Genomic DNA, 19586 nt, shown 5'->3' with positions numbered 1-19586 from the left:
ACGGTGTGCAATTCTTCAAGAATAATGCATTTCATGCCAAAGTTTTGTCTTTAAGTTGTTAAATGTATGACTGTAGCAGATGGAGGGAAATGATTATTCAGTCTTATGACTATTACTACTATGACGACAACGACGATGACTACAGTTTTCATGTTTGTTTTAGGCCCTGGTTCATGACCCTGCCAGGCTGAAGACTTTCACCCACCTAATACTGGATGAGGTCCATGTGAGAGAACTGGAATCAGACATGCTCTGTCTGATCATTAAACTACTCGCCCAAAACAATCCTGACATCAAAATAGTGCTCATGTCAGCCACTATCCAGGGGGATTTATTCTTGAAGTATGTCTGACAGAGCAGGGGAAAATTGAAATTTTATAGTGTTATCGTTTTTGTCAGTTTAATTTTTTTCCATGTTTGATTTTCAACCACACATTCTTTTACGTAGTTTAAGCGGTCAATTTCTTCATTATGAAAAGTGATTATTTTGCCACAGATCCATTGAATTTATTGTTTATCTTTTAGAAATGACTGTTGCCACAGTTTCCACTTATTCTCCCAGATATTTTTATTGGTTTCCTCATCTGTTCTCCTTGATATTTTCACTCATTAATATAATGTTGCTTGTATTTTGCCATAAATTCTCTCAATTTATATTCTCCTAAATATTATCTTAGATATTTTGCCTTCAATTATTTTTTTTTTATTTTTCTTCAGGTATTTTGCCAAAGAAGAGGAAATCAAACTGATGTCCCAGGCATCTATATTTGTTGGCACCAAGAGATATCCCGTGGAGCTGGTCTACCTGGAGAACATTAACCAGAGGTTTGGTTCAGACCTGACATCATTTCAGAAAGTGAAACTCGCCACTCGGATCATGAAGTACAACCAGACGACCCCAGCACACTACTTGACGTCAGATGATCCTAGGTATTAAATTCTTTATAACTGTTAAATATATGTGTAATTTTTGTTTTATGATTCAGGAGTCACCCTGAATGAAAAAAAAAACTAAGAATAGATAATAAGTAGCAATATAATATTTGAAATAGGCATAAGCCTTTATTGATACGGTGCATTCCAGCCTTTCTGTAGTTGCACTTGATCACTCAGCACGCGGTTTGTAAGAACATTATTTCATATCTGAGGTCCTTGTATTTTTTAACCTGAAAAACATCTTTTCATTTACCAATTTGAAAACCCTGGTGGTGATTATGCCATTAATTAGTATGTAAGAGGGTCTATCAATTAATACTAACAAAAGAAAAGTTTAACCATTCTACTTATTATCCTATTGTTTGCCAGATTGACTGTTAGAACCAAATGCAACCGTGGCACGACAACAAATGTATTGTCCTTTCAGAGTCTTTATTCCGACTGATCTTACATAAAATACAGTACTTTCTTCACATCCGATCTCTGGTGTATCTCTCTCGAATTACGTGCCAACAGCTTTTTATAGTAGAGGGTCACATGACCCACGTGACACAAAAAGGGCACTAACACCAGCTATACATATTCATTACATCTATTTATATACTCTTGCTTTACTTTTACTATACTTTAGGCACAATGTACTATTATATACTTACATATACATGTGAATACATGTACCCTATTACATAAATACGGCTCCAAGTAGAATAATTGTTTAAAAAACAATTTTAAAATTAACTCTTCTAAATTGCATTTTTGTTTTTTAAGAGGACATTTGACCATACAAAGGTATCATTTTGGCCATACTGACCATTTCAAAAATATCATACCTTTTTTCAGTGACCAGCCCATGAAAGAGTTTTTACTGGAGTTGAAGGATGCTAATTTGTACAATGCGGTAGGAAAGAGGCTGGCCAAAGGTAGCTCTGTCACAGATCTAGAATATGACCTGGCTCTCACTCTGATCAGGTTGTCCGCAGTACCTGGGGAGAGCATCTTGGTTTTTCTACCTGGTAAGTTCAGATATCTTGATGTGAGCATTTACATGCGTAACTCCACATTCATATCACATGTATTTTAACAGATGTGACATCAGCAAGTACATTTAAAAAGTGACTCATTGCAACCCACACATGATTTTGCTGTCTGGAATTTTAACATGTACTACACTGCCATTGATGAAGTAAATACTATAAATGAAAAAAAAAAATTTAAGTGAGAAAACTTATATGAGAAAATTCTGATTGGTCAGAATGATGTGATTTTTTCTTCAGTCAACAGCTAATATTGAGATAGGTTTTACCTCCAATATTTCGATGTCTATCAGGACATCTTCAGGGAATGAGGCTATCCAGGTGAATAGCCTCTACTCAGGAGATATACTGCGGGTAGTGTTGGTAAATGTGTTTAAAAGGCCTGGTGTTGTAATGACAACACATGGACAGTTGTCATAAAAAAAAACATGCCATAAGCTTGTGTTGTGTTGTAATAAAGACTTAAGCTATATTGTTTTACCTTGGGAGACGACAAAATGTCAAAGTTTGATCAAGGAAGAAGAAGGCATCAAAACTGTCAAATGTACAGACAAAAATCTGAAAATAATGATGCACAAAATAGGCTACTGTCAATTCTGATGCAATAATACATTATACTTATTGGCAAAATCAACACCAAAATTTAATTATGTACAAGAGGCAACACAGATATAAAAAAAAATAAGTATAGTGTGTAACCAGCATAAGTTCACACTTTGAAAATGCCAGAGTGAGAAAAATGAAAATTTCACAAATAATTTCATAAATTCAAAAAAAAATGATAATCCAATAGAGATGGTTTTTTATTTAAGCTGTATGTCAATCCTAAGATTCATTTTTGTAAAATAATAAGTTACACAGTTTTTTTTCATAACATTTGTAATGGCAGTGCAAATAGGAGTTTTTTTTCAATTTTGATGCAATATTACATAATGATCAACAGCATAGTCAGCACCAATTTTTAATTATCTACCACACATAACATGGGTATAAATTGATTACCATATGGTATTAATCTTTCTAAATTAGATAGGCTTTATCATTTTCTTCATTGAGCTTAAATGAGCTCTGTTAGTCTAGAATATATCCAACAAAATGTTTTTGTAATAATATCAATGTTGCATATTGATAATATATAAAAGGATGATGTTAGTTTTTTTACCAAAATAATAATCTCTAATCAGGCAAAGAAATATATTTATGTAGGGAAGGTATCATGGGGGCTGGAGGGGGCAAATAGGAAACCTTCAGCTGTCTTTCTTTTATTAATCAGTTTAAATAAGGTTGTATCACAAATGGAACCATTTTATCCCATAAATGTAAAATTAATTTAGTGTATCACTTTACTATTATTATTTAATTTTGTATTAGCTGGATGTAGTGAATTGTCTCATTTGCCTCAGGTACTGTTGTTTTCCAGGCAAGGTGACTATTGAGGAGTTCTTTGACCTTTTACTACCATTTGAGGATAGAAAGCACAGAGGCTGGAAATGCCCCATCAAGTTGTTTGCTTTACATTCCATGGTAAGTGTCTGTGATAATTTTTCCTTTAATTTTGGGGGGCCACTGATACTCCTTATTTCAAAACTAGCTATAATTGCCTTGCGTCCAATTTCCAACACGGAACTGATTCAGAGATGACCCTATTGTTTAAGCTGGGTCTCTGATGTGATGGTCTCCCTGCTACCGTGTTATAAATGCAAGTGTTCTGTATAGTTGGTGCAATATGTATTTGGAGAAAGTTTTACAGTTTGTAAAGTTGGTCTTACTAAATTTTGATCTAAAGATCTTAATATTGATTTTAAAACAATGACATCTGTGTGGATTTGAAGTCTTTATTAACAGAAATCTATATTCTGTAAATTAAAGTACATAAATTAAAATCTAGAGATAATCTTTATTCATATATGAACTACCAAGTCTAAGTGTTCATTTATTGCAGAAGTTCACCTTTTTAAGGGTGCTAAATCTGACCTAGATGGGTTGAGAAAATTCACAAAATTAATACAAAATGACTTACAAAGTTACATATGATTATGAGATCTTTGGTGAAAGTGAAAATAAAGCTAGTGCTCAATTGTTTTTGTTGTGTTGCAGTGTCTGTTACCAGCTAAATGGTCCACTTTGCTACAGTGCATAATGTGTACTGTAACTCGTTAAGACAGGAAAAGAGCAGATATGTCAAGTGCTAAATTTTTGACACTATGAAATTTTATTCATTGGCTCTCTCTTAGTTTTCGGTCTGTATTTACAGACCACTTTTACCTATTGAAAATAGACATATATTTGTCACAGGTAATTAAGATTGAAATACTGTCTGATTTTAAATCCACCAGAGGTACATGTAGGTTATGAGTAAAATATTTATAAGCATATTCAGGCATACTGTCACTTGTAATTTTTTTTAAACAATGCTTAAGTTCAGCCACCTCAGATTATACGTTATGACTAGAATTAAGAAATACATCCATACATAATGTTACTCATAGGTTTTTTTTAATCAATAGTTCAGCCTTCTCTAATAATTACGACTAGAACTTAGAAACACACACAAACATAATGTTACTTGTAAACATTTCTGAACACTAGTTCCACAACGTCCTCATTGTGGAGAATATAGTCAGTGTTCGAAAACTTTCAACAACAGAGTACTACTTGGTGCAGACCACACAGGTGAGCTCTCTACCACTGATGTAGTCAGGGCAGGGGAGAGAGCCACAGGCAGCCTCAACATTGTAAAGCAGGGCGCCTTGTTTGTCATCCCCTCCTTTCTCGTCCACCTCGGGGGCACTGTCCACACATATGTACTCTGAGCGCTTGTGGGTATAGGCAGAAGACATGAGATACCCCGTGTACTCCTTGGACCAGCTGTTGGGGCATTCCATGTGTGCCGGGATCATGATGTGGCTTGAGCGTGTGGGGACACGACAGGCAGCACATACTACATCTTGGGGGGTTAGACTTGTTATGGAATTGGCATTTGTTTTGTGGAAAGGGTCATTTGCTGCTGTCCTAAACTCAACACCATAGAAGTGACCACTTGACTGAAATCCATCTGTGTAGATGCCCCACTGTGGGTCTCTGGGCATACACAGTATGTTGCTCCCTCCTCCTGTGTGGGTATAATGGGACCCACCAGCTATACCTAAAATATAGAAATTCATGATAATATATACATGTATTTAAAAAACCCTCTGACAGTTTTTTTTTTTTTTTTTTTTGAACCTGCACTCTAAGAGAAAAGGGGAGCACCTGGGGCACGTAATTCCAGGCCTCTACATTGTGTTTTCATAAATCTACTCGTGAAATAATTTGGGTGAATTCAGCTTACCACTATATACCAGTTCTGCTTCCACAGGGCATGTTGTTCTGCCCCAGCGGATATACACTGCTCCACCAGCTTGTCCTGCCAAGCAAAGGCAATGTGAGAAATATAGAAAATGTCTGTATTATATAGATTTTTTAACTCTAGAGTCTAAGAACATATATGCAGAATCTTTAACTTATTTTATATGCTGATCAGAGAATGATGATAAAATGAATTTCACCACTATTGAAAGTTTTCAGTGACAAACTAGAATCCAAAAATAAGGATCCTAGATGACAAATGGAAATTAGTTTATGATAAATGTATGACACAAACATATATATACAAACTGAAAAATAAAGCAATCTAACTATAATTCTGTCATCATGCTTTCATTTACTAGTAAGTATTGCAGAAAAATTAATTTTCATATTTATCACAAATCAAGACTTAAAGAAAAATGAGATGATTAACTATAGAAATATTATATCTGGCAACAGTAAGCTGTAGAAGATTAGGGTTTAAGATATACACAGAATATACCATCTGGTCCTAAGGAACTGATTTAACATGCTAGTCTCTCTGACTGGTTGGGATAAAGGTGTAAGCACTTTTCCAATATGCAATGCTTACATATAATTCTCTTACCATTGATTGAAACCTGCCTCTTTGCTCTGTGTAAAGTGCCATTCTCTGGTCTACTGTCAATTTTTCCATGCAGTAAATGGTTTATTTCCTTAATTTTTTCCTGTAAGATGAAAAATAAACTAAGACCTATTTGAACCAGTTCTAATAATTAGAAGTCATGCAACAAAATTAATGTAGCACATTATGCATGTAATGTATTAATTATACTGTTTTATGTTAATTAGAATGAAAAAAATCTACATGGCTTGTATAAAGACATTTCACAGTACCAATATAAATGATTCAATACACAAATGAAACATCTTTTGATGTGGCTTCAGTTGATGTAAAATACTAAAAAAGGATCATGCAATGAAATTTAAAGAATGGCATTATGATAAATACAAGTTTTAAACTTACCTTGAGTTTTTTATTCTCCTCTGTTAGTTTTTCCCCCTCGTCTTTGAGCTGTTTGGTCAGAGCATTCAGCTGTGCTAGCTGCTGCTTGTCTTGAATGATGTCTTTCTGCAGTTCATAGACCATCTTCATGAGCACCTGGTTATGCCCTGTTCCATGTGCTTTATTTTCAACATAAGGTAAAATACATACTGTCGCCAGTAGAGACAGTAAAACATTGTCCAGTATTGTCATTTTCTTCTGCTCTGTACACCTTGCTTTCCTAAGGTAAATGTCCACAACCTATGATGTATAATTTCTATATATATATGTGTGTGTAATATAAAAGAAAAGTTACTTTTTTGTCACAAACAATATCTGGTGTTGTTAAGGACAGCACCAAGGTTTTCTCTTTGACTGCTTAGGTCCACAGGTGTGTCAGTCTGATAGCCTGCACAGGGGTGTCAACATAGTTTTAAAGGTGTGCTGACTCATTTACTTGATCCTGTTACTGTGGGGTTTTACCTGGGATTTCCTGAGAAACAGGATATAGTTGTTTGCAGGGTCACTTTCATACCAGGAAGTGAATTGTGCACTCATCACTTGTTGTGGTGCTTAGCCTGGCAATTGATGATAAAGGCCTTGTGGTATTCTTCAGACACTCCTTTATTTTTGGGTGTTATTTTGAAGTGCGGGTAACTGTCTGTCTCACCACAGTAAAATATTTTAAGGCCTGTTATTTGGATTTATTGGCTTCCCACCCATCCAGAAAATGTCCTTAATCTTTTAATGATTTCCAACCTGGGCTGTGTTATGAATCTCTGAGTGTTTACATGACTGTATAATCATTACACCTAGTTAGGTCCTGGTATGACATGTGTATTTTAAGTGATTTAATTTAAGCCCATTGGAGCAGAATTGAGATGAGATATAGGAATAGAAATTTAAGACTGAGAGTAAGAAAGAGAGAAAAAGAGAGAGGGAGGTGCACATGCACCAAAAAAAAAAAAAAAAAAAAAAAAAAATCCTGTCAATATATTATCACTCTTATTTCCCAGGACAAAATTTACAATGCATGAATCTAGCTGAGTAGATTGAGTAAAACTTTACACAAGTTCAGAATTTTTTATGGATGATGTTTAGACCTATAATTATATTTAACTATTTGGTCTTATTGCATTTCCATTTATTTGATTTTGATTATTTACTTTTATCTTTTGTGTAAAAATTATCATTGCATCACTCAAATTGATGATAAAGTATTGTTAATTATTATGAACATGGGTTAATTTTTGGCACTTTGAAGCTAGAAATATTCTCATATATATATGTACTAGCTCCTCACGGGCTGCCACCATGGGTGGAGCACTTTTTCATGGTGTATTGACTTTATATATACTTGGGGCCTTCAGAAGAGATCTTGGAATCAGCCTCATGGAAAATTTGAAGTTTCTGATGTTGAAGGTTTTTCTTCAGACTAATATATACTTCATTATTCAGTAATTTTAAGTTAGAACTACAAATTGCTGGTCAACCTTTAATATTGAGCTGACTATAGTAGGTCCTAGCAACCAGAAGCATGCATGATTATGCTATAACATCCTGTATTCTGCAAAATAGTGAAATTGTTAAAGGTAAGCATGCTAATGCACCATATAGAAACTTGGATGAGTCCAGAGGTGAGTTCTTCAAACTTGCATGGACAAGAATTAAGGGTTTATGCCCACAAACATCAGGACTGATTTTAGGGGAAACCCCATTGACCAAAGCTCATTGATTCCATTTGTCATCTGTTGAGAATGAAAATTTTGTTTGTGCTTCGTAAGATAAATTGTTAGTGATATTTTCCCCACATATTATTATTCATATTTGGGCAAGATGACCTCAAGACAGTTGATCCACATCACTGTGTATTACTAATAATTTCTGTAAATCAGTTTGTCTCATATGAATATCTTTTATTATTATGTAAAAGTTTTAATACAAATGATTTTATTTTTGATTAGAGAAAACAAGTACAATTTAGATCTGATAAAAACATGTAAATATTGAAACTAAATTGTCTCACCTTTTGAATAATACTACTGTTATTGTAATGACCTGCTCTTTTCAATGGGAATAATTATTTTTCCATTTTTTTCAGTGCAAAATTTTAGAATCATAAAAGATATATTTCTATAAAATATTTGTCGTGTTTTTGCCATATAAAATGGAAATGTAAAGTAGCCTGCTTTTTTTGTTAATTTTGTTACTACCACTCTATAGAGATGTTCTAAATTTAAGAATGTATGACTTAAAAAAATACATTACCTGTAAAATTCAAAATTTTCCCCATTGAAAAAAGATTGAGTCATTAATATTCTTAGATCACACATTGCATGTAAGTTCATAATCAACTCTAGTAAACAGTTGCTTCCATGGATTATACTTCTTGATCATGATTTAATCATACTCGAAGCAGACAAAACTGTAAAACTGTCTGTCCTTGTTAAATCTCTACCTGTTTATAGTAATTATTTAGATTTTAAGGCTAATATACTCAGCAGTTCTATTTAGTGCACACTACACATGTGAGTTCTTTCCCATCACCATAGCTAGGACAGGGGAGAGAACCACAAGCCGCTTCAACATTATACCAAAGTCCACCATTTTGATTCCCAACACCCCCGTCATTAACCTCTGGGGCATTATCAACACAGACAAAATCTGATTTTTTGTGAGTGTGATGAGAAGACATCAAGTAGCCTCCATACTCCTTGGTCCAGCTAGCTGGACAGTCCATTTTGGCTGGAATCATCACTTGACTGGTCCTTGTTGGGATGCGACAGACAGCACAGACTGCTGTGTGGTCTTGCAAACTGGTGATTTTTCTATCCACGTTGGTTTTGAGGAAGGGGTCATTGTTATACATTTCAAATTCCACTCCGTACATGTACGATTTTGACTGGTAGCCCTCAGTGACAGTCCCCCACTGAGGATCATGGGGGAGACATAGATAGGTGGCACCACCTCCATTGTGGTCGTACCAGGAACTACCGACCACACCTGAAGGAAAGAAAGAAAGAACTTGTGAAAGGTTTTTTCCTTTACAGACTTTTTATGTTTTTTTTTGTCAATTTTGATGCAATATTACATAACGATAAATGACATTATCACCACCAATCATCTGCTATAGATAACATGAATATTCAGAAAATATAAATAACATTGGAATTTTTTTTTTCTAAGAATCATTCTTGTACATAAGAGAATATCAAGTTTCATGGTTTCTTAAATAGTATCTTTAGTGGCAGTATACAGAATGTTTTTTTTTTTGTTTTTTTTTGTCAATTTTGATGCAATAGTACACATAATGATAAATAACATATTTAACAACCAATTTTAATTTTGTACTATAGGTATTGAGAAAACGCAACTAACATTTCAATGTCACACACTGAAAATGACAAAAGGTGAAAGTGTAAAATTACTTAAAAACTGTGTGATTTTAAGAAAATAAATCAAATAATTGAAAATTAAAAAAAAAATTAAATATTCCAAAATTGATACTTGATGATAAGTATCTTGTATCTTAGTACCACAAATCAATCAAATAATTGTGAGAATAATAGATTACAGGCTCTTCCATAAATTGTGTTCATGGTATAAAGTGCACAGCTACATTGCTACAGACAACAGACAAAGGTGATAGCTATGACTTCAGACACATAATGTCTGTACATATGTAAGAAAGAACATATAGTTAATGCTGAAATAACTCACCATTATATACCTTTTCAGCACCACTTGGGCATACCGTTCTGCCCCATCTCACATATGTTGCTCCACCTGAGGCCAGAGAAAATATGTCTGTTTGAGGATATTTTTGTGTAAACATTATCAACATATAAAAGTTATGAACTTGGACACTGATCAATTTCACTGGAAAATCAGACTCTTTTAGAAAAATGAAATCTCTCTTTATTTGATTGAATTAATTTGCCACTTTGCTAATACTGAGGACTACTATAAAGCAGTTTAAAAAAGAAATAAATATGAAGTTGTGAATGTAGAGATAATCAAGTTATTAAATAGAACATTTAACAAGTTGATTACAAATTTAGAATGTTAATCACCTGCTCCAGGAGAATTTTGGATCTGCCTTCTGTACCTTATCAGAGTTCGGTTGAGCCCTTCAACTGGTTTTTCTTCCCTTTTGCGAAAATCTTTCAATTTTTCCTGATAAATTATAATGGACAAGAATTTAAATGTATCGTGGACATCTACTTTTTAGGATAGTAGCGTATTTTAGTCACATATAAGTAGATCTTTATTGCATATGTATCTGATATGTGGATTGTGGCATTTTGATCCTATGTGGGAATTTTAATCTTACAAATCTTAAATCAGTTGATTTTTTTTTTTGGTTATCAGTTAATAAAATGAATTGAATTATTGTACCACCAGCGTTAGCGCTGGCGGTACACATGGTTTCGGTCCCGTCCGGATCGTTCCGCCGGCTCCGCCGGCTCCGTTGGCTCCGCCGGACGGCCACCGTTACCGCTTCTCCTCCTAGACGGTAAGGGCCCCCGTACCCATCTCATGGATTTAGGTCACCTATAATCTCAACTCGTTCCACGTAAAATTTGGGCTTTGTCGGTATTGGGGTTTGGGTGTGGCACTCATTGCAATGCACCCTTGTCTAAAAATGGCAAAATTAAATGCTAATTATCTACCCTATGGAAGGAGTTATGGGAAAAATTTCTATAGACGGCTTTCCAAAAGTCATATGTGTAGATTTCAAATATACCCTTGGATTTGACCTTTGACCTTTACTTCAAGGTCAAATGGGCCAAAATTTTCAAAAAAATGAAATTTTTTACGAAAAAAAAATTATTTGCCCTGTTATTCAGACACCACACAGACTTAACCAATAATATTATTGGAAGGTGTTACCCTTCAGGTCATCTTTCATCTCCATGAATTTGGGGTCAATCTGTGCATTTTCACGGGAGTAGCAGCCATAAGATACCGAAACTGAAAACTGTCTCTAATTCGGGAACCGTTAATGCTAGAGACCCATTCTTTTTTGCATTTTGTAGAGCATGTAAAGCCCAACACTGGGGGTGGTCTCGGTTTTTTTGTATTCCATACGGTTTTCGAGTTACGCTGTATCAAAAAGTACATATTGGTGGTAAAAGCAAAATGTGCAGTACGGTAATGGATAATAAATTTTGAACTCTGGAAAAATAAAACATAAGGCTTGGCAAAGCAGACAACTTGTGTTCAAAAATGACATTATTTCATCAAATTTGAACTTCTGAAACTTCAGAGCACCTCCTATTTCAAGAATTTTGACCAAAATGACATTTTCTTTATTTTAATTAATTTTTTCTGTACGAAATTTAAGGCACATTATGGTAACTCCAAAATTATAACATTTAGTCCCTTATATCTCCAAAACTGGCAGAGATAGGTCTACTATTGAAGTTGAATAGGAAGTCATATACTGGCAATCTTACTATGACCTTGAAAGTGACCTTTGACCTACTTTTCACCATGAACTGAACTTTGCAAATTTTTCTTCCCTTTTATCTCCAAAACTGGCAGAGATAGGTCCATAGTTACTATTGAAGTTGAATAGGAAGTCATATACTGGCAATCTTACTATGACCTTGAAAGTGACCTTTGACCTACTTTTCACCATGAACTGAACTTTGCAAATTTTTCTTCCCTTTTATCTCCAAAACTGGCAGAGATAGGTCCATAGTTACTATTGAACTTGAATAGGAAGTCATATACTGGCAATCTAAATGTGACCTTAAAATTGACCTTTGACCTACTTTTCACCATAAACTGAACTTTGCAAAATTTGCTTCCCTTTTATCTCCAAAACTGGCAGAGATAGGTCCATAGCTACTATTGAACTTGAATAGGAAGTCATATACTGGCAATCTAAATGTGACCTTAAAATTGACCTTTGACCTACTTTACACCATGAACTGAATTTTGCAAATTTTGCTTTCCTTTTATCTCCAAAACTGGCTGAGATAGGTCCGTAGTTACTATTGAACTTGAATAGGAAGTCATATACTGGCAATCTAAATGTGACCTTAAAATTGACCTTTGACCTACTTTACACCATGAACTGAATTTTGCAAATTTTGCTTTCCTTTTATCTCCAAAACTGGCTGAGATAGGTCCGTAGTTACTATTGAACTTGAATAGGAAGTCATATACTGGCAATCTAAATGTGACCTCAAAATTGACCTTTGACCTACTTTTCACCATAAACTGAACTTTGCAAATTTTGCTTCCCTTTTATCTCCAAAACTGGCAGAGATAGGTCCATAGTTACTATTGAACTTGAATAGGAAGTCATATACTGGCAATCTAAATGTGACCTTGAAATTGACCTTTGACCTACTTTTCACCATGAACTGAATTTTGCAAATTTTGCTTCCCTTTTATCTCCAAAACTGGCTGAGATAGGTCCATAGTTACTATTGAACTTGAATAGGAAGTCATATACTGGCAATCTAAATGTGACCTTGAAATTGACCTCTGACCTACTTTTCACCATGAACTGAACTTTGCAAATTTTGCTTTCCTTTTATCTCCAAAACTGGCAGAAATAGGTCCATAGTTACTATTGAACTTGAAAAGGAAGTCATATACTGGCAATCTAAATGTGACCTTAAAATTGACCTTTGACCTACTTTACACCATGAACTGAATTTTGCAAATTTTGCTTTCCTTTTATCTCCAAAACTGGCTGAGATATGTCCGTAGTTACTATTGAACTTGAATAGGAAGTCATATACTGGCATTATAAATGTGACATTAAAATTGACCTTTGTCCTACTTTTCACCATAAACTGAACTTTGCAAATTTTGCTTCCCTTTTATCTCCAAAACTGGCAGAGATAGGTCCTTAGTTACTATTGAACTTGAATAGAAAGTCATATACTGGCAATCTAAATGTGACCTTGAAATTGACCTTTGACCTACTTTTTATCATGAACTGAACTCTGCTAATTTCTTTCTCTTTTAACTTCAAACTTGACAGAGATAGGTCCATAGTTACTCTTGAACTTGAATAGGAAGTCATATACTGGCAATTTACTGTGACCTTGAAATTGACCCTTGACCTACCTTACGAAGAACTTAAATTTGATTGTACCATATATATTTTTTGCAATAGTTTAAAAATTCTTGTTGATTGCATTTTTACAGCTTGTCAAGCACAAAACTGGTGGCTGTGTCCCTTATTTTGTGTATGTGGGGGTCTATACGAATGCGCTTGCTCCAGCTGGTGGTACAATATTCGGAGGCGGTATCGCCTCTCTGATCCTCTAGTTATAATTAGTTAGTGTAAGACAATTTATCTTCAGTGGTTTGATGACAGGTGAGAATTTAAAAATAGAATTTTTATCAGAGTATTCACCTTCAACATTTTGTTTTCCTCCTGCAGTTCCTGGGTAACCATGTCCAGGTGTGCCAGTTTTTTCTTATCATCTATGATGTCTTTCTGCAGATCATACACCATCTTCATCAGGACTTCTTGTCCAGCCTCGCTCACATAGCCCCTAACATGTGAAGGGGTCAAGCAACAAAGAACTGCCAGAAGTATGCCAATTCTCACAGTCGCAATAACTGCAGTCATTGTTCTAACTTTATTTGACTTACACTGAATCTAGATAGATTTTGGGAGGACTATTTATACTTGGAACAAGTAGGGAGGGTCATCATCTTAATAGAATCCTGTTGGGAAATTTGGACTACAAGTAATTTCCTGTTAAGAGATGATTTGTGGGTGAGCAGGAAAAATCCGTAAATCTATTTGTGTTTGTTTGTTTGGAAGTAACCTGTATGCAGAACCGTGCAGCAATTATTTCACTTCCACCCATGCAGAAAACTTCCTGCTTGGATATTTCCTGCATAGATACCAGGACATTTAATCCCACTAAGATAGTAATTGCAGGGTAATGTGTTCTTTTTTTCACCAAGGTATTTAATCATTATAGACCCTATTCCCAGAGATTAGATCGATCCAACTAGATCGACCTAACTCTAACTAGATCGACCTAACTCCCTGGGGGTTAACGCTAAATAGCTGTCAGCCGAGCGGGCACTGTAAGGGATTCCCCCTTGTAGTAGCTTGTAGTAGGTGGGACGGACACTTAAGCCGGATTATCTGACAGTAATCTAGTGAGACTTCCCACAGGGATAGATCGATCTATAATCTATGGGAATGCACCCATAGACCCTGGTGTTAATAAATCACTGCATTAATATCTTAAGTAGACTTAAACTGCCTTTCATTAAGTAATGCATTGTGCTGGGCTTTGGAACTGATTTGAATTCAGTATGCTATTCTTCTTTAAAGAATTATACATTGTATCTCATCAGACACAAAAAAGCTAATTAAATTATAGATTTACTTATTACTCTTCAATTACATGTAGGTGACAGGTAATAGCAAACTGCACCAGGCCTAGAAATTACTCAGGTTTATTAATAGAACATGAATATTATGTTTAATTCTTTTCTGTAGTTACAGTAGTTATTCTAAGAAAATGGTTTGTCCTGCTAGTGTACCATTTGTGGGTGTGGTCTTCCAGTTTTGTGAAATTGAAGCTTTGGTGTATTCATCCTAGGAAATGTCATGCCACATATATAATAAGATTCTAAGAAGAGAGATGGAAAATGCTCAGGAATTTTAATGATCTAGTCAGCTGTAAAGTACAGGTCCAGTTGATTGAAAAATGGCAGTGAAATGGAGATGTTCAGAGATTACCTACTATATGTAAACTGTATGCATAATGCCCCTGCACCTTCCCCTAAAATATATGTTCTTAAGGTTTTTTTTTAAATAAAGCGGTGTTTTTCCCCTATTATATTGGGCAATTATACTCATTAGCAACAATTTAATTGAATAGTCATATTTACTTTAATGATAGTCTGCTAATAATAATTTTGAAGGATGCTTCTGAAGATATCACAATTATGTTCCCGTCAGAACGTGTTTTTGTGAGTATTGCCCAGTATGGAAATGATTCATCTTGAAAAGATGAGATTATTATGAAATAAGTATATGGCGTCTTAAGTTCTTGAGTGACTAATGTTTTTTGTCATCTGCATAGCATTGTGTATTTTATTCATAAAAAGAGAATGAAAAAAGAATTCAAGTGTTAGTGAAAGACACTGGGTTTATTTTCAATCAGTTTTCCAAAATTTTGTTAAACCTAAAAAAATTCAGTAAACAGAGAACAAAGCAGCTCACAGTAAAATGAATACTAATATAAAAACATTTACTGGACATTATTTGTTCTATTTGCAGCATTTGTCAGCAGACAATGATTATAATTATTTGCAAACTATATTAAATCTGTGAAAAAAATACACACGAAAATTAAAAATTAAAAAAAAATCAATGCTTTTTACTCAAGGTAGTATTTGGGATAGTTTATTTAGAGCACACAACACAGGTTATTTCTTTCCCAGATAGATAACTAGGACAAGGAAGTGACCCACACTGTGCTTCCACTATGTAAAATAAAGCACCATTTTGGTCACCATCTCCCCCGTCCATCACCTCTGGGGCCTTGTCCACACAGACAAACTGAGACTTTTTTTGTGTGTGATGGGAGGACATAAGATAGCCATCGTACTCCTTGGTCCAGCTAGCTGGACAGGTAATTTTGGCTGGAATCATGACCTGGCTGGACCTTGAAGGGATGCGGCAGACAGCACAACGTGGACTCTGGTCATGCACTGTTGTCAGCTTTGGAGTGTTGTGAGTGAGGAAGGGGTTGTTGGCTTGTATTTCAAACTCTACTCCATAGAGAAAGGAGTTAGATTGGAACCCGTCTGTGGTAACCCCCCATTCAGGGTCATGAGGTACACACAGGTAGTCGCTGCCTCCCCCGCTGTGGGTGTAGTGGGATCCCGCACCAACTCCTGGAAGAGAAGTGAGATGTTGTAGAATAAACATTTTTACAGCTATAAATAACTACATGTATATGCATCTTGTTGAGTGGTTTCATGGCCAAATTACATTTTAGAAACTTTATAGTTATTATTGTCGAAGTTTGGTAAATTGCTTAGGACATTTCTGAGTAAGTATCATATTAACTGAATCTTTAAATGAACTGTAATCAAATTCTACAGGATGCCTTCGTCTATTAAAGGATTTTAAATATAATATCAATCATGGCTTCACATTTTAATTAATTTAATCCTCAGTCATGTTTCAGTTTCTTCTGTGAATGGGCTTCAGTATCACATTTGCCATAGAAAGGGGGGGGGGGGGGGGCATTAGAAATTGTTTATTTGCTGTCCAGAAGAAAATTATCAGTAACATTGTTATGATACTGAATGAAAATTCGTACCATTATACACCAGTTCAGCTCCTTGTGGACAGGTGCTTCTTCCCCAGCGGATGTAGGTGGCACCACCATTAGTACCTGTGAAAAGTGATGTTTTTTTTTTCAGCAATGATTTGAGAAATCATATGTATTTTCAATGTAAGTAATGCTCATGCAGAGTATGTGAAATAGAGTCTAAATAAGATATTTGGCCCCTAATGAAAGTTATCTCCTAGAAGACTGCATGAAATCCTGCATGGCATACAAATACCAATTTGAGTTATGACTAACAGATCTACAGTGTAGTTCTTAAAAAAATAGAGAGCATTAACAATGCATTATAAGTTGTATATTTTTGTTATTCCCTTTAGCTGACATTTTTCCATTTAGTAGAATATATATATATGATACACTGTATTCTACAAGACAACATACAATGTTTTTAGTGAATTTTGTTGGTTATTCCTGTTAAAAGTACTTAAAAGTCCTGTTGAATGTGTATCTGGTGAGGTATTTCTAGGAAGATGTTGGACAGCTGTACATTATAGTGTTTTGTAAAGTTTATACTTACCAGCAGAATTCTGGATGCTCCTTTTGTGTCTGATTGATGTTTTATTGGCTGATGTGTCTTCTTGTTCAGTCCTTTCTTTTTCTTCACTGCTGCATTCATGCAGTTTATTATGGAGAATTACAACTTGTTTCTATAGAAAAAAATAGTGATGAAATACTTTTTGTTATATATATATATATATATATGAATAATTGATAAACTTTGATTCATGTCAGTGTATACAGTTTTGAATGTTATCCAATAAGTATTTTATTTGGGTTTTCTGGATCCTGGATTTTGTCACACAAGTATACATACTTGGATCATAATTTTTTTTCATTCCTCTAAAACCTGGTCTCTCACAATTTACCATTCCCATTTTTTTCATATTTATGACCTTGCTTCATAGTCATAAGCTTAGGAATAATTTAAATCAATTCAAATTTATTTTAAATACCTGCAATTCTCTTGCCAACTGCTTCAGCTGATTAATTTGTTTTTGCTGTTTGTCTTGACTACGGTATTTCTTGAGCTCTTTCAGCATTTTAGTGACTTCTTTGTCATTCATCAGACTTATTTCACCACCCTCTTCTTCCTCATCGTCAATAATATAACGATGTGCCTGTGCCTTGTAAGAGAGGAGAAGTATCAAGGCAAAAATGTAAAACACTGATAGAATATGCAGCTTCATTTTGAATGCAACGATTTACACAATGGAAATATACAGCTTTCCTTTTTTGCTGCTGCAGATGTAGTACATGTGTGGAACATGTAGGAGCTGGTTTGGTTCTTTTATAGTAGTTGCCAGTCATGGGAGTAACCATGGCAGTGACTTATTTCCTGATAGGGACCTTGTGATATTGATGGGGAAATTCCCAAATCCTGTTTATGTAGCTGCAGATAGGTATAATGGGTTTAATCCTTGTTACAGTTATGTATGACAATTCTCTTGATGGGGTGTACTTTCTTTCTGTGATGGTGATAGATTATGTTAATATGCTTTTTATAACTTAGTCTAGATAAGATCTTTGGCCTTTAATGAAAATTAATTCCAAGAAGGCTGCATGAACAAAAAGTCATTTATTTGAATTAAAGCCTATGTACTAATCCTACATGGCAAACAAATACCAATTTGATTTATTATTTTGTGGCTGGGCAATACATTTTTATGTGTGCATGACCTTGCGAGTTTTAAATTTGTAATGAGAAATACATTAACATGTGGAAGAGTCCATCCATGCACTTCCTTGTGTAGAAGTGGGGATTTTTCCCATTGTAAGTGCATCATCAGACTTGACATTTGCATCATGTAAAGGAGTCACCAGAGGATAGTCATCTTGTAATTTAATGCCATACGAGAATTTACGGCTTAACATTTTTCATTGAAATTAGCTACTACAACAATAAAACAAATTAATTCCATTTCAAAACTTGATGATATATAATTATGTGCCATAAACAATTATTTTATGCTCCCAGGAGGGTCAAATTGATGTCTTCATAACACATGTACACACACACATACACACTTATAAAATCAGTTTAGGGCTCAGTTATAGAGGTCATTTTATGTCATATATCACACATGGTTACTACAAATGTAAAATCAATGGAAATTGGAAGCTATATCACTGATAATGATTAAGGAATAGTTCACTGAAGCTATAATAATAATAATGATAATAATGATAATAATGATAATAATAATTATTATTAAAGGCAGTTATTTGATACATTGATTAACTTTGTCATGTGTTATAATTGTGATTTTAGTCTTTTGAAATAACCAGTAACTTAAGTCTTTTTTAAGGGAGTGTAAGTCATACTCATAGAAACATGGCTTTGATTTTTTATTCAGATATGCTGCCAATGTGGATTTTAGGATTTTATTATGATTATTATATGATTTTTTTTCAGATTCCATTTGAAGACCAGCTCCAGGCATTCCAACCACCACCTCCTGATGTGGCACATGTGATCATTGCTACAAATGTGGCAGAAAGTTCCCTGACACTTCCTAAAGTGCGTGTTGTGCTGGATTTTGGGAGACGCAAACAGATAGTTTATCGCCCTAAGTACAAGATGAGAATGCTGGAATCTCTGTGGTGCTCCAAGGCTTCCATGGAGCAAAGAAAGGGTAATTCACAAATTTAATTAACAGTATGAAATTTGATTCTAATGGTAGATTTTTAATGAGATAGTCACAGAATGCCAAACAGCTTTCATCATATTTTGGGGGGCATGGTTTTGTAATTTTGTAGCTTATAATAGGATGTATTCATTAATATATTCACGCTTATGATGTAAAATGAATAAGGACCTTTCAGACGAAGAAAATCTCATAACCTGTATGGCTGTATATATATATATATTAGATAAAAGAAGTG

At 34.7% G+C, this 19586-nt stretch overlaps 4 protein-coding genes across 6 annotated transcripts in view; 1 reads left to right on the top strand and 3 right to left on the bottom strand.

The window, feature by feature from the left end:
* Positions 1–19586, top strand: part of LOC112041869 (uncharacterized) — a 69228-nt gene that overhangs the window by 40104 nt on the left and 9538 nt on the right. For all 3 annotated transcript variants that reach the window (XM_087009210.1, XM_087009211.1, XM_087009209.1), the window contains exons 12-16: positions 164–342; positions 718–930; positions 1777–1949; positions 3391–3494; positions 19117–19336. In XM_087009210.1, coding sequence (XP_086865336.1) covers positions 164–342; positions 718–930; positions 1777–1949; positions 3391–3494; positions 19117–19336 — 889 coding nt within the window. The remainder of the gene's footprint in view (positions 1–163; positions 343–717; positions 931–1776; positions 1950–3390; positions 3495–19116; positions 19337–19586) is intronic.
* Positions 3792–6771, bottom strand: LOC106168485 (uncharacterized). The gene is made up of 4 exons (XM_013547553.2): positions 6325–6771; positions 5926–6025; positions 5302–5376; positions 3792–5115 (listed from the first exon to the last, which is right to left on the bottom strand). The coding sequence occupies exons 1-4, from the start codon at positions 6553–6555 to the stop codon at positions 4622–4624; spliced, it is 900 nt and encodes a 299-aa protein (XP_013403007.2). The 5' UTR covers positions 6556–6771; the 3' UTR covers positions 3792–4621.
* On the bottom strand, positions 8234–13989 carry LOC106168484 (short-chain collagen C4). The gene is made up of 4 exons (XM_013547552.2): positions 13727–13989; positions 10416–10518; positions 10063–10128; positions 8234–9345 (listed from the first exon to the last, which is right to left on the bottom strand). Exons 1-4 carry the CDS (start codon positions 13943–13945, stop codon positions 8849–8851), a joined length of 885 nt encoding a protein of 294 aa, XP_013403006.2. The 5' UTR covers positions 13946–13989; the 3' UTR covers positions 8234–8848.
* Positions 15474–17978, bottom strand: LOC106168483 (short-chain collagen C4). Its single transcript, XM_013547550.2, has 4 exons — positions 17657–17978; positions 17221–17350; positions 16674–16748; positions 15474–16242 (listed from the first exon to the last, which is right to left on the bottom strand). Exons 1-4 carry the CDS (start codon positions 17888–17890, stop codon positions 15749–15751), a joined length of 933 nt encoding a protein of 310 aa, XP_013403004.2. The 5' UTR covers positions 17891–17978; the 3' UTR covers positions 15474–15748.

This window comes from Lingula anatina, chromosome 3, assembly GCF_051362555.1.
Source record: "Lingula anatina isolate TDL-2025a chromosome 3, LinAna3.0, whole genome shotgun sequence".
Classification (NCBI taxonomy): domain Eukaryota; kingdom Metazoa; phylum Brachiopoda; class Lingulata; order Lingulida; family Lingulidae; genus Lingula; species Lingula anatina.
The sequence above is the reverse complement of the archived record's forward strand: the minus strand, read 5'-3'. Positions and strand labels throughout refer to the sequence as shown.